Consider the following 14,041-nt stretch of genomic DNA (forward strand, 5'->3'; position numbering starts at 1 on the left):
GGAAATGACACCTGTACATAAAATTTCTTTATCCAACCATTTCAGGACTATAGAATGTTAGGATTACCACTTTTTAAAAAAGGTTTTATTTGAGAGCGAGCGAGCACGAATGGGGGGGTGGGGAGGGAGACAGAGTCTCTTAAGCCGACTCTGCATTGAGCACGGTGCCTGATGCAGGGCTCGTGGGGGGCGCTTGATCTCATGATCCTGAGATCATGACCTGAGCTGAAACCAAGAGTCAGACACTCAACCGAATGAGCATGCAGGCGCTCTTAGGATTACTACTTCTTTTTTTTTTTTTTTTTTTAATTTTTATTTTATTTTTTTTAAAGGAACTTTTTTTTTTTTTTAATTTTATTTATTCATTCGACAGAGATAGAGACAGCCAGCGTGAGAGGGAACACAAGCAGGGGGAGTGGGAGAGGAAGAAGCAGGCTCCTAGCCGGAAGAGCCTGATGTGGGGCTCGATCCCATAACGCCAGGATCACGCCCTGAGCCGAAGGCAGACGCTTAACCGCTGTGCCACCCAGGCGCCCCAGGATTACTACTTCTAATACAGGTCAGGACCAGAAGAAATGACACAGAAAGAGGTGACCCCCATAAGCAAAGGCAGAAGACTCCACATTAGTTGTATTGCTCAGCAGAAAAGAATGAGGTTAAAGGAAGAATTTCCTGAAGATGAATTTCTCTTCCAGTCTTTAGAAGTGGGACATACTAGAAAGAGACTAACATGTTTCAATACAATCTTGCTTAAAGGGTAGGGTCAGATACACCGCCTTCAAGGTTCATGTACTCTTACTAAAAACATATGTAGCTATTTAAATTTACCCCTTATCTCAGTACTTTTCAAGTGGGATCAACATGGCACTTCCAGTCTATAATCACTCTGTGATTGCTTTGCTTTGCCAAGTATTCTGACTGCTATATGACCCGTTATTTGGTATTTCAAACATCCACAGAGATCTCAGGTGACTTATTAAATATACTGTTAGGCTGAATTACATATCAGAGCCTAAGAATTTATACAACCAGGATGAAAGTCTTATTTCTAGAGGTAGGCCAAGATCTCTCTCCTCTGTAAAACACAATACACTGCAGGGTGTATATGAATGAATTTTCATCACAGGCCAGGAGATGGCACCTCTTCCTTTAAACATAAGCTAAAACATTTTCTAGAGAATTGGAAATTAAACTAGGGTCAGCTAAGGTAATGGCATCAACGAGACAATCAACTATAGTTGACTTAACTAAGAGAGTTAAATGATATAGTTCAGAACGGGAATTAGAGTCCTATTTTCCTTACCTTTGCACCCTGACCTAAACAAACACACCAGCAAATTTTAAAATAATCACCTCCAGGGAGCTAATGATTTATAGTTGTTGAATCAAGATTTCATTAAAAGCCTAAAGCAAACATTTGACCAGAAGCTGTCTTCCTTAAATCCAACCAGAGGCAACCCCATGCTCTTTCCTCCTTTCTGCCCATTTTCCTTGACCTTCACTTAAAAAGGGGGGGGGGGAATAACCAAGAAAATTAAATTAAATTAAATCACATTAAATTAAAGGGGGGTACAATTACTTGGTTGTTTCCCTGAAGAGAGAGATTCATCCGCCTCTAAGGAAGCACACTTTAGTTAATTTGGTGCTCTGAAAGAGGTAATCGGCTTGATGGACCCAAGAGACTTAACAAGACTTAGTGTAACCAACTCTCAAGTGGGAACAGTAGACTTTCCTCTAACCGGACCCAGATCAGTCATATGCACGTAACCAGCATCAAATTACCTCATAAAATCACTTCATGAAAGTATTCTACGATGGTACAGTTTGTAGCGTTTGTGAAGATAAGTGGAAACTGTTCAGGGGATCTCATATACATAATTAGAGAAAAAGAAACAAATGGTCCCGCAGGGCCTGGTTTCTCACTTGACAGGCAGCTTCAATGCTGCCACTAATTTCTCTCCAATGGGTTCACTTTAATGAAAACTTAAGTGGTACTTAAAGTCAACTACCACCTAGAAGCCTACAGACAAAACATTTCAAAGAAGTCAACCTAGACCCGAGAGGAAATGACTACCAAAACATAGCACCAGAAACCCAGCAGAAATGGCTTGAGTTGGGGCGCCTGGGTGGCACGACGGTTAAGCGTCTGCCTTCGGCTCAGGGCGTGATCCCGGCGTTATGGGATCGAACCCCACATCAGGCTCTTCCGCTATGAGCCTGCTTCTTCCTCTCCCACTCCCCCTGCTTGTGTTCCCTCTCTCGCTGGCTGTCTCTATCTCTGTCGAATAAATAAATAAAATCTTAAAAAAAAAAAAAAGAAATGGCTTGAGTTAAAAAGACTGATAATACCAACTCTGGGGAGGACGTGGAACTCATAAACTGCTAGTAGGTGTGTAAACTGGTACAATTACCTTAAAAGACTTTTTAGCAGTATCTACTAAAGCTATCTGTGTATATAGTGTATAGTCTGGCCACTTCGTTCCTAGGGTACATACCAAATGGTATGATGCATATATGCATACAGACTGATGCAAGCATGCACAGAATTATCCATATTAGTTCTTGAAAAGGATCCGAATGTCCATCAGTAGCAAAATACATAAATATACTGCTTGTACAGTCAAGCAATAAAACTGAACTACGGCCATATGCTACTGCAGTAGTATCCTTGTTAGGATAATTCTTGAAAACCTATTTTTGAGTAGAAGTAGCCAGACAGAATACCTGTTTTTGTTAATGTTAAGCTCAAAGAGACACCAAGACTAACGATGGTGTTAGAAATCAGGGCAGGGGTTACCCTGGGGGAGGAATGACTCTTATTGATACACAGAGCTGTGTTCGCTTTGAAATAACACATCAAATGTGCACTGAAGCATTTTGTTTCAGATGAACCACGTTTGACTTTAATTTGGCAGGAATTCAGGGGTGACCCTGGAAGGAATTCTACCTATTCAACCACTATTTTTAGAATACCCGTTCTGTCGCCGGCACTGGGGACACCGTGGTGAACAAAACCATCTATGGTCCTTGTCCTCAGACAGCTTACAATCTCATGGGGAGAGACAAATTATCAACAGATGAACACATCACATCTGCAAGATATGTATCACATTTACAAGATACCGAAACCTGGAAATACCCTAACACTGAAATGGGAAGTGGTTAGGGGTGGGGAAAGCCCAAAATAAGAGCATGAGCAAGGCATTTGTTACGCTTTCAGTATCTTACCTGGCTCAGAGCTGCTGCTTACCGTGGGTCTAAAGCAGCAGACAGGATTTCTTTTTAGGCTTCTTCTTTTCCACTGGTGTTTTCCTATTTATCTGTCTGACCAGGTCATAAAATATCTAAATAAAAACAAGAAGAAAAAGTCTTATTCAACAAACACTTGCGATCTTGCTCCACAAAACCATCCTGGTTCTGTTAAATGTTATTCTGCTCTTGCATCTGTATTTTGCTGCTTTATTTTAACTGCAGGTTTCTTAGAAGCTCCAGGTGGCTCCCAGTCAGGGTAAAGCAGGACTTACCAAGAGACCATGAGGGAAAAAACTTGCTCTTAGATATTCGGTATCAACTTAAGAAAAAAAATTAGTAGTGAAAAACAAGGTAGTGAAGTTATATTCTTCATGGAATCTTCTAAGCTTCAAAACATAATCATTAAGGGAATTGTTAATGCTCAACTTGAATCTTCACATTTTATTTTTTAAAAACTTCCAACTTGGGGCGCCTGAGTGACTCAGTTGGTTAAGTGTCCAACCCTTGATTTCAGCTCAGGTCATGATCTCAGGGTCCTGGGAGAGAGCCCCATGACTGGGTCCCTGCTCAGCGGGGAGTCTACTTGTCTCCCTCTCCCTCTGGCCCTCTCCTCGCTCTCGTGCACGCTTGCTTTCTCTCATCTTTAAATGAAAATATGTTAAAAAACTTCAAACTTACAGAGAAGTTGCAAGAATACCAAGGACTTGTGTATATTCTTTACCCAGATTCACCAATTAGTAACATTTTGCCACGTGTACTTTATCATTTCTGTCTAAATACACTCTTATTTTCTAAAGCATCTGCGAGTAGTCTGCACACAAGAGGTCCCTTAACGGCTGAATGTATGTCTCCTAGGAACAAGGATGTTCCTCCGTAACCGTGTTGCACTTACACGTTGAGAACGTTCGAGCACCGATGTTACTCTGTTTCATCTACAGCGCAGATCCCAATTTTATTAGTTACCCCAGTAATGTCCTATATAGAATTCCTGCCCCCCATCCCCCCACAGGATCCATCTAGGATCACATACTGCATTTAATTTTCTGTCACTTTAATCTTTTAAAATCTGGAACGGTTCTTCAGTCTTTGTCTTTCATGAAAGGCACTGTCATTTCTGAAAACGGATGGCTAGTAACTTCACAGAATTCCCCTCAGTTTGGGTTTGTCTGATGTTTCCTCATGATTAGATTCATGTTATATATTTTTGGCTGGAATAGGACAAAAGAGATACCGTGTTCCTCTCAAGAGACCACATGTAAAAGCACATGACTTTTGTTTGCTGCTTTTGGTGATATTAATTTTGGCTAAAGTGAGAAAAAGCGTGTGACCTCAATTTGAAGTGACAATCTCTGTTAATACATCTTCTGTACTCATTTTGGATGAAAAACGCAAGGCATCAAAGATAAAAATACAATAGTACTTACTTCACAGAGGCAGATTATTTTAATTCTGATATGTTTATATGTTTCATAGTGCTAAGTATGGCCAAGTATTAGAACAATTAAACAACAGATCAGCTGAATTTGGTTCTTTGCTATGAAATGCAAATACTTATTAATGACCTGAGAAGCAAATATCACAGAATCTCTTTACTATTACTCATCTGTAATAAATAGCACTTTGTAGAAGTGTATCAAAAGGTCCTAGCTTTTAGGGGCATTACAGGGGCAAACAACAAAATCTGAATATGCACTGAACAGGGACTGTGTAAGTAACAATTTTCTTGATTGTAATAATTGTGGTTGTGTAAGAAAATGTCTTTGATCTAAGGGTACATACAGTAATATATTTAGGAGTAAAGGAGTATGATACGTGAACACTGACAAAATGTTAACTGGTGAATCTGGATGAAGAGTAAACAAATTCTTATTGTTCTTACATATTTTCAGTAAGTTTTAAAAGTAAAATATTTTTAAAATCGTTTCTTTAATAGGGTGCTCAGATAAAACAACTTCTATTTATTTTTTAAAATGGTCCTAAGATTACAAGGTTAAATTATTAAAAGGAAAAAAAAAGCCACTATTGAGTGATTTATCCCAAAGCTTTAAGTGATTCATTTATATTCTCTTCTTTCTGCTCCATCCTCCCCACTGCCATCTTCTTCAAACCATTTAACTTCTCTATTAATCTTATTTCTAAGAAAGTTGAAAACACCGGATTTATGAACAAAACAGCAGTCTGTTTCACAACTCTGAAACCCTCTAAGAACTTAATATGCATAAGCCACGAACAAGTTCTTATTTGTTCCCTAGCCTTAATGCATAAGCTATAAGATGAAAAATTAAAAGGACGAACTAAAATAGTCAAAGAATCAAAACCACACGTTTCTTCATGCCATCCGGTTTTGGGTCTGTGGTACTACACTAACTGACTCTGTACTGACATCCTCAATGACGTCTTTGGCAAACGCTGCCCACCTCACCGCAGCAGCTGGTCCAGGGATGAAGGGAAGTTCAAACTGTACTGAGTATTTGGTTAGATACGCTCAGAGGCCTCAGCCTAGGTTCTTCCTCATCTCTCTGAACTACAGAAAAATCTAAAGGGAACACAGAATGGTTTCTCAATCCCTTTGCCATTACCCAACTGGGATGTCTTGATTCCAATTATTATTCGAGCCTCAGCAAAGAACAATTAATTCTTGATTAAGACTGATGTGATTCTGGTATTGCTATGTCCCACTTTCAGAACATAGTAAAAATGGTGTGGAGAAGAGTTTAAATATATATATTCTGATACAGGTATCAGGGAGTTAGAGGGCTACTTAGCCAAGCACTATGCCCCTGTGTGATTTGAAATTTGAGTCCAACAGAAATCACATGTATATTTACAAAGCATTAGCTGGCTGAGGAACTATTAACTATCAAAGGAACTCTGTAGCTGGAATATTAGGCTATAAAGAGAAACATTAAAAGAAACTCAAATATTATACTCTAGCATAAAGTTTGTATATCCCTCAAAAGACTGAAGATCCTTAAATAGCTAATGTATTCCATTCTGTTTTACTGTTCTCCATTTTTAATAAATCCTCACACCAAGGTTTAACAAGACTGCTGTGAAAATGAAGCTCTGGGGCACTGGAGACTACAATCCAGGAGGCTTAGCAAGTAGCAGGTGAATTCCCACAAACATGTAATGCTTTAAAACGAAGGAACACCTCTAGTCCACGGTGCTCACTGGACCCTGGCCCACCCCAGCCCCAGCAGAGCCAAGTCCTGTGAACCTGGTGGGCAGGTACCAGTGAGGGTGAGGACAGGGACAGCAAGGAACCAGATATCTAAGGCCAATCATCCTGCAGATGGTGACCCTGCACTACTGTTTCCCTGGCCAAGCTCACGCATCAATCCTAATGTTTTCCCCAAGATTTATTTATTTATGAGACAGCGAGTGTGCGAGGATGCACGAACCCCCTGCTCAATGCTTTTTTTTTTTTTTTTTTTTAAGATTTTATTTATTTGACAGAGATAGAGACAGCCAGCGAGAGAGGGAACACAAGCAGTGGGAGAGGAAGAAGCAGGCTCATACTGGAGGAGCCTGATGTGGGGCTCGATCCCATAACGCCGGGATCACGCCCAGAGCCAAAGGCAGACGCTTAACCGCTGTGCCACCCAGGCACCCCTGCTCAATGCTTTTTATCTCTGTTTTCTCTTTCTTTTCTTTCTTGAGAAAAGACTATACTAAAACTACAAATTTTAGGGGTGCCTGGGTGATTCAGTTGGTTGAGCGTCTGCCTTCAGCTCAGGTCATGATCCCGGGGTTCTGGGATGGAGCCCTGTATCAGGCTCCCTGCTCAGAGAGGAGTCTGCTTCTCCCTCTCCCGCTGCACCCCCCTCCGCCTTGTACATTCTCTCTTTCTCTCTCTCAATAAAATCTTTAAAAAAAAAACTTAAAAATTTTATTTTTTTCAAAATAACATCTATAAAACTGTAATTCCACAAGAGAGAAAGGTGAAGCTAAAGGCACATCATACTTCCTTGCATTTACTTGGCAGTGAAAAAGAAATGACTACTGAAGATCTCCGCAGGACTTGTTCCCCACCAGGATGTAAACTTCTCTAGGGCAGGAAATAGTGTCTGTCTGGATCACTCTTACCCCAGTGCCTAACACACTGCCAGAGACATAGGCACGCAATAAATATTTGCTGGATGATGAAATTTATGAATTTTTTTACGTACTTATAAAAGTTGGTTTTACCTAAAAAAGCAAGCTGTAACGTTCTTGGTTATTTGAAAACAGAGGATTTGTACCAAGCTTAATTTTTTTTGCCTGTCAGATGTTTAAAGTAACTTAGTTAAACAACAGCCTACAACCGTAATATTAAGTCAAGGAAAAGTGACCTCCAGACCCAAAGGCCAGAGAGGAACAGCAAACAAAAACAAAAGATGCTGATAACCTAAGGCACTCGTAACTCTCACCGATGTGATAAGTGAGCTGAACTGGCTGATTACCTGTGATGCCACAAATGACAAGCCAACTGGCACGTGAAGACTTTTGCCTGAGGGGAAAGGAAAGAAGCCTACTCTGGTTGGTTGGTTGGTCTTTTAAAAAGCTTATGTTAAAACTAACAAAAGCAAAGAGAACTTCTGGAGGTTTTGGTCGGTTGGTGGCAGCAGGTGGAACTGCACGGATCTTTCAGGGACCCAGGAGGGTATCGGATTGACACCCAGGCAGTGAGCATGCTTATTAAGCAGTCCTGTCACAGCTACGTTCTCAGGATGGTGGAAGGCTTAAGTCACAGACAAAAAAAGCCTTGGGTACCTGCCACATCAGGTCTCAAAGAGCGGGTGAATTCTAGCTCCATGTCCATGCTCACAGATTCCTCTCTTTGAGTCAGAAACCGAAGGAGAGCATGACTCAAAACACCAAATTCTGTGATATCCATGAGGTAATATCTTTCTGTATAACGTAAGTTCATAAGCTCAATAACAACTTTGATTTCTGTCTTTTCCTACTTGACTTCACCACCTCTTTACACACGTGTCTAGGTAACTGTTACAGTGCAAGGGCGCTAGGACACTCTGCATACACCGCCTTCTGGCCTATCACTCAGGAGCTTAGCAGGACTTGAAATACATTGCTTAATTTCAACTTTCTCTCTGCCAGTAAGGTAAATATTAAGTGTCCTCATCACAGCCATCAAAGTGGTTTTACGCAAGTGAGAGAATATGGTTTCTAGGAATTACTTAGTGTTCTCTATACATGGACAGAATCATGACCACTTAGAAGAACAAAACTTTTCTTCAAAAAATCTGGTTTTGGCTATTAACTTAAAAGAAAGGTAACTAAAAAGGCACTTGTTTGTGCTGCCTCCAGCTGTAGGTTACCTCATTAACGTTGATCTTTGACTTCGCAGAAGATTCTAAAAAGGCACAGTTACACCACTGTCTTGCTAAATTCTGACCCTGTTCTTTGCCAACTACTCGCTCATCTTCCAGGTCACATTTATTGCCAACCAAAATCATTGGAACCTGTGGGAAGGAAAAAACAAACCATATGAGCACTAGCATACTTGTCCCTTAGCCTCTTTTAAGTAAGCAACTACCTGTCACCAACTGAAATATATTAGGACTGTAAGCTTCACCAAGTGTTAAAAAAAATTATATGTATGCACACTGGGGGAAAGAAGGTGAACGGAGGGGCAAGAGACAGAAAAAATATGGCAGAGATCCTACTACATTCATTTGCTAAATTATTTTAAGGATATAATGGCATAATTCTCATGTGGACTACTATTAATAGCTGAATTCCGAGTACAAAAATCTGAAGGAAAAGAAACCTCCCGCAACGCAGAGAAGAATGTATTCACTGGGCCCAACTGTGGTTTAAGTGCTTCGTCTCACAGGTCCAACAGATTCCAACAGTAGTTGGCAAGACCGACACAGTAACAGGTTCTACTTCTATATCTGACGTTAGGTCTGAAGACCAATTTAGGTGAGATGTTAAGAAGGAATAACAATAAAAATAGAGCCACAAAGCAGCTATGCCTTCCCTTTCTCCCCATACCAGAAATGCTGCCCCTACTTGCAATAAAACAAGTTGCTAACAGACTGTATCACACCCTTAGATAAAAGGTGTCCACAGAACAAAGTCATTTGTGAGGAGATGGACACACACATAAGAAAGGATTTAAGGGAGGTGGTGGATCTTGTACCTAAAATAGGCAATTATCACATGTTTGATGAAACATACTAGACATCTGCAAGTCCATCTTTTTTAGTTATGACACGAGATAAAGAGATTAACATTACCAGAGGTCAGTGATTTGCATATAATTGCCTATGAAAACAGAAGTCTCCTAGATAAATTACTCATGGGAAGGCAGAGAACTATTCATTAGGTTACGGGTGATCATGAGTCATATGGCAGAAATCCCTTCCGCCTACATTATTGCCCAAAGTTAAGGTCCTGAGCAGGTGCGTATGTTCCCATTAATAATGAGAGAGAACACGCAAAAACAGAAAGAAAGGTACAAATGAAATTTTATATCCCAATTTATACAGCTGAAAAGGAACTCTCTGTAGTTCAAAACTGAGGTAAACATGTAAAATATACATTTCATCTTTACAAAAAGGCAGAACAGCAATGACGTTATTCATCAAATAAAACAAGAATTCTGCAACAAAAATGAAATGAAAAAATATAAAACCCAGTTAATCAAAATCTTCAAAATAATTCAAAGGAAAAAAAACTATAAGTACAACTACACCAAGAGAATTTTAGAAATGGAAAATACCATTATGGTTCTTACTAGTGCTCTTCAAACACTGTTTCTGACATAACTGCCACCTTTCAAAGCTCAACTAGAGTCCCACTTCTCCCAGGTACTCGGACTCCTCTTCCTTCCCTACTGCACTTATTAGCACACAGCACAATGAGCACTTTATCATAAGTGCCTCCGTCTTAGCANNNNGGAAATTTAGAAAGTTGTAACATTTTTTTTGATCACAGAGACATCTTTAGGTATGTCGTAGATACCCTCCAAATCCTCTTAGTAGAAAAACAGACACTTTTTATTTGGCCACAGAGAGACAGCAGGATGTCTTGTAGTGAGAAAAACAGGGGCGCCTGGGTGGCTCAGTTGGTTGAGCATCTGCCTTTGGCTCAGGTCATGTCAGGCTCCCTGCTCAGCGCAGAGTCTGCGTTTCCCTCTCCCTCTCCCCCTCTGCTTGTGCTCTGTCTCTTTCTCTCTCTCAAATAAATAAATAAAATCTTTAAAACAAATAGAAAAATACTTACATCTTCTGTGTCCTTAACCCGTAAAATCTGTTCCCTCAGGTCCTGTAAGTCATTAAACGTGGACTGAGCTGTAATAGAATATACTAGTGCAAACCCTTGGCCATTCTTCATATACAAATCCCTCATTGCTGTAAATTGCTCCTATAATAAAAAATGTACAATTGTAAGTATGATTTCTTGAATGTACCCTGGAACAATTTAAATCCGAATAATCACAAGTAAGCTACTGAATTTTTTCTTACACGCTATCATGACAGGAAACATAAGACCTATTACACACTTTCTAGAAACTCTGAGGTAGGTGTTCTTGTTCCCTACTTATACAACTAGAAGCAATGACAATGAACTAAGGAATGAGAAGGAAGATCTTAACCACCTTGTCAGGCCGTATCACGCTTTCCGTGTGGTTTAGAAAACCGCATATAATTCCTTTGTACATACAGATCCTAATTAAATTATTTTGATGCTACTAAAGACGACCTCCAAGAAAGTGCTGTTAGAAAAGAGAGGTCCAAGTACTGAATCCCGAGGCCCTCCAACATTAAGGGGTTGGGAGAAAAGAGAGGTCCAAGTACTGAAGCCCGAGGCCCTCCAACATTAAGGGGTTGGGAGAAAAGAGAGGTCCAAGTACTGAAGCCCGAGGCCCTCCAACATTAAGGGGTTGGGAGAAAAGAGAGGTCCAAGTACTGAAGCCCGAGGCCCTCCAACATTAAGACAAATCAGGAAGGAGACTTAGGAGTAACCAATGAGAGAGGGAGAAAACCAAGCAATTGTTGGTTCCTGGAAGCCAAATGAATACAATTTTTACAGAGGACAGTGATCAACTGAGTTGGAGGCTGCTGAAAAGTCCAAGGGAGTTGCGGATACGTGCAGAGGGCTGATCATGAATGACAGGCCGTGGACTTGAAGCTATGTGAAGAGGGGGTTAGGATATGAGGACAATCAAAGGTGGTGGTTAATGGACTACAGGTTCCAGTGAAGTTGAAAGTATAAAAGGAAGCGAGATGGAAAAACAAGAGGTGGAGCGTAGCATGCTCGAAAATGAAGTGAAGGTGCTATCACAGTTATTGTGATCATATAGTCTAGGTAAGGCCGTGGGCGGGAATGGCTGAAGCAGTACGGAGGTCAATAAACTGGTAGGCCGAGGAAATGGATCATCTATAATATCCGTATAGATTCTTTTTGAATACTAAAATCACCAAGAATTCCGACTGAAGCAGTGATGAAGAGAGTGAGCAAAAATCTTCAAGGAGTAAGGAGTGATCTGGAACACAATTAATGAGCATCAACTACTTTCCAAGCTTTATGCAAGGCACTGGGGACACAGACAACTAAACAGGCAAGACACAGTATGCTGAGCACTAGGATGGGAGAATGACAAGATGTTTAAGAGCACAAAGGAAAGATATCTACGACAGGGAAGAACTTCCTTAATTTGGACAAGAGGAAGAACTTCCTTAATTTGGACAAGAGGAAGAACAAAGAGCTCCTTCACACCTGGGGAGGTGATGAAAGGAGAAAGTAGAAAACTGCTCTTTAACTGTTGGGTTATCTGGGAACAGAGAATGACTGCCGATTCAGAAGCTAAGGAAATTGGGGGGGTTGGAATGGCAAAAGGGGGAGATATTTTGAGTCAGCATATATAAGAAAGATGTAGTTCTAATGATCCCAAACTTCCTACTGGAATCAAGATTTATTTTCTCACAAAAGAATGGAAAAATATAGTACCATTAGCAATATAATTACTCCAGTCTACTTATATGCTTTTCTTAATGACATAAAACTTTCTCATCATTTATAAAATTATGTGGAAAATTTGTGCTAAATTTTAAACAACTTATAACATTTAAGAATACCATCCATTCTAAAGCTGAGAACTGCCTAACAGGTAAAGTCTACGTATATGGAGAAAAAAAGAAAAATTACTTAATGTGTGCATTTATGGCAGTATACAGGAAATCATCAGCAATTAGTAACAAAATTGTAAAGGAGACAACAAATGTAGGCAATGAAAATAAAAGCAAATACTTGGAGCTCATACTATATAACAGGCATTGTGCCAAGTAATTTATAATCATTATCTCATTTGATCATTACAAGCACCCTATGATATATTAATATCATCATACACTAGCATTTAAAGATGAGAAAAATCAGGCCCAAAATAATCCTAAAGATTTCTGTCAGAAAACATGTATCTGTCAACAGCCCCTTGAGATGTTAAAATAATAATACAAGGCAAAAACAATTTTTATAAAAATTAATGACTATGGTGCCAAGAGACAAAGTCTTATATAAACCCAGAGAAATACCTATTTTAACTAAAATTCTGGATTTAAAATACCTTTTTTAAAAAAAATCAGTAATAGGGTAATCCTTACCTCAATATAGGTAAGGAAGATACCCAACATACACATTCTGTAGGTTAACTCGACATATGATGTAAGAGTGGTATGTGGGCATGAAGTCTAACACAGATGGTTGGAAGCACAAAAGAAAATTTAAGAAGCCCTACATTTAGATAATTTGTTCTTAATCAGAATAATTACTTTTACTCAGAGGAATTATTCAGATAACAAAACCTGTTCACTAACTAAAATCTATTAGAAAAAGAGAAAACATCCTTACTGTTCCTGCTGTGTCCAGGATTTCGAGCATACACTGTTGGCAATCTACTTCAACTTGCTGTTGGGGAAGGGAGGAAAAATGAAAGAGTAATATCAAAATCAAAATGTCAGTCTGTTTTCCTGCCACCTCTTCACTCCAAGTACCTAACAACTATAAAGCCTTTTCTCTAGGAGTTTGCTATATTGGCTGAGACTTGACTTGCTACTGTCATAAAGAACAGGAGGTCTCAAGCACGTTCTGTTAACATGACCGAAGCCAGGACTATTAATGCTGAGTTTAGATATTTTCTGACCACTGGAAACTGAGTAATGATTTTTGCTATTATGAGAAGGCAATGGTCATATCCTCCAATTTAAGAAAAACTTCAACAAACAGGTATAGTTCTAACAGAAATAAAAATGTATAAAAATATGTATATTTATATTATCGTCAAAGAAAACAAAGCACCAAAGTATGAAATAGCTCAACATGCAGACAAGACTTTAAAGAAACTTCTGCCAACTTACACGTTCAAGTTGTTCAAGTTTTATTAAAATGTGCCCCAAATGTAACACACAGAAAAATTTTAAGAGATAAAGGGAATGCAGAAGTGCTAAAATGAATAACACTGAACTCATACAGTCCTCAAGACTTTAAGAACAAGATACGTCTTCGGAAACGCTATGTGCATAAGGTGAAATTTTATATACCGAATTGTATTTCCCCAGTGCTTTATAAAGTTAAGCGAAGGGTGGCCTAAAGAAAGTATCGACTATCAACGGTGTAGAAAATTTTTAATAAAGCAGTGATTAAGAAAAGCGTCAAATCGTCAACATTCTAGGTACGGATCTGTTTGTAGTTACAGCTTTAGCCAGCAACTTATTTGGGGGCAATTTTAGTACCGCAACACTGTCTTCTAAAAATAAACATAACAACATAAGGCCTATTT

The 14,041-nt window shown here is 39.4% G+C and overlaps 1 protein-coding gene across 2 annotated transcripts in view; it reads right to left on the minus strand.

Moving 5' to 3' along the window:
* The window catches only part of RAP1A (RAP1A, member of RAS oncogene family), a 74,342-nt gene that overhangs the window by 982 nt on the left and 59,319 nt on the right, over nt 1–14,041 (minus strand). For both annotated transcript variants that reach the window (XM_040626902.1, XM_040626903.1), the window contains exons 4-7: nt 13,114–13,170; nt 10,486–10,626; nt 8,574–8,717; nt 3,229–3,344 (exon numbers count right to left, since the gene is read on the minus strand). In XM_040626902.1, the coding sequence (XP_040482836.1) occupies nt 3,258–3,344; nt 8,574–8,717; nt 10,486–10,626; nt 13,114–13,170 (429 nt within the window). In that variant the 3' untranslated portion in view covers nt 3,229–3,257. The remainder of the gene's footprint in view (nt 1–3,228; nt 3,345–8,573; nt 8,718–10,485; nt 10,627–13,113; nt 13,171–14,041) is intronic.

This window comes from Ursus maritimus, unplaced genomic scaffold (assembly GCF_017311325.1).
Source record: "Ursus maritimus isolate PB19 unplaced genomic scaffold, ASM1731132v1 scaffold_12, whole genome shotgun sequence".
Lineage (NCBI taxonomy): Eukaryota > Metazoa > Chordata > Mammalia > Carnivora > Ursidae > Ursus > Ursus maritimus.